Source organism: Epinephelus moara, unplaced genomic scaffold (genome assembly GCF_006386435.1).
Source record: "Epinephelus moara isolate mb unplaced genomic scaffold, YSFRI_EMoa_1.0 scaffold343, whole genome shotgun sequence".
Classification (NCBI taxonomy): Eukaryota; Metazoa; Chordata; class Actinopteri; order Perciformes; family Serranidae; genus Epinephelus; species Epinephelus moara.
In genome coordinates this window covers 441-1,725 of record NW_026081127.1, presented here as the reverse complement: position 1 = coordinate 1,725, position 1,285 = coordinate 441, and the positions used below count along the sequence as shown (strand labels likewise).

General features: G+C 41.2%; 1 protein-coding gene across 1 annotated transcript; it reads right to left on the bottom strand.

The window, feature by feature from the left end:
- Positions 1 to 592: 592 nt before the first annotated feature.
- Positions 593 to 1,031, bottom strand: LOC126387295 (rho GTPase-activating protein 7-like; the record flags this gene model as incomplete). Its single annotated transcript, XM_050039829.1, has 2 exons — positions 593 to 829; positions 917 to 1,031. Coding segments are annotated over 2 exons (352 nt in total), but the record flags the coding sequence as incomplete, so codon positions are not given.
- Between the last annotated feature and the right edge of the window lie 254 nt (positions 1,032 to 1,285).

The window sequence follows — 1,285 nt, the reverse complement described above, 5'->3', positions numbered from 1 at the left end:
AAGTCATAGTATAGTATGTCGTCCAAAATGTCATCACAATAATCATAGTATAGTATGTTTTAAAAGATGACAAAAAAACATCATATGTCATGAAAATCATAAAAAGAACATCATAGTATAGTGTGCCTTAAAACATCATTCAAACATAGTAGTGTAATATGTCTTTAAAAAAATCATCAACATAAACAGCATAGTTTGTCTCAAAAAATTCATAAACAATTAATAGTGTATTAAGCTGTAAAATCATGACAACATATTACAGTATAGTTTGACATAAAAATGATATAAAGTCATAGTATTTCATATCTTAAAATGTCATAGAAAAAGTCATAGTGTGGTATGTTGAGGAATTCATATAAAAGTCATAGTATTGTATGTCTTTAAGAAATCATTAAAAAAACATTATTATAAAGTCTGTCATAAAAAAACATAAAGCTATAGTATAGCTAAGGGCCCTAAGGGTTGCTGATTTGATTTAGTAACTTTTCATACTATAAACATCCTTTTTTATGAGGGACACCCTGAAATCAATGTGTAGTTCTGGACTGAAACATCTGTTTGTTAGGTCTCCCTCTTTCCTCCCTCTGTTTACCTTCTTGTAGGCCAGCTCCACATGCTCTGGAGCTGAGTGGCTCTCCCAGCCTCGGCTCTTTTCTCTGGCCTCCTTCAGGAGGTGCTGGGTGCTCAGCTGCAGCTTCCTCCTTCTCTCCTCCAACTCCTCCTCACCTCCACTCTGACTGGAGGATGCTGGGCCTCCTCCCTCCTCAGACAGGGAGTCTTCAGTGGGGCCTGCTGCACTCAAATGCTGACCGGGCCAAAACTCTGGAAGCTACAAAGAGGATTTTGTCATTTGTAACATTATTTTGTTAATCCTGCCTCTTAAGCTTCAAAAGTGATTAGTTGTCAGGGTCTGTACCTGGAAGAGTCTCTGGGCCTCGGTGATCATGTTGGCCAGGCCCTGGGTGGCAGCCAGGTTCTCACTCAGGTCCCGCTGGTCTGGGCGACCCAGGCTGTACTTCCTATGACTGGACCTGCAGCAACAACAGGAACAAGGTCAAGGTCACTTGACACTGAAGCATCACCAGTAAGGGACCATGCATTGACATGTCAGTGAGAGCATCAGATAAGGAGGAACGACAGCTGCAGCTTTTTTTTCTTTTTACAGTTTTGCGTTCACTGACAGGAAATGGGAAGAGGGTGTGAAACATGTGACATGTCGGAGTCACAGCAGTGATGGCAGCTTCACACTGCAGGTAGAGTATGTGCCAGTCAGCTGATCAGTCTT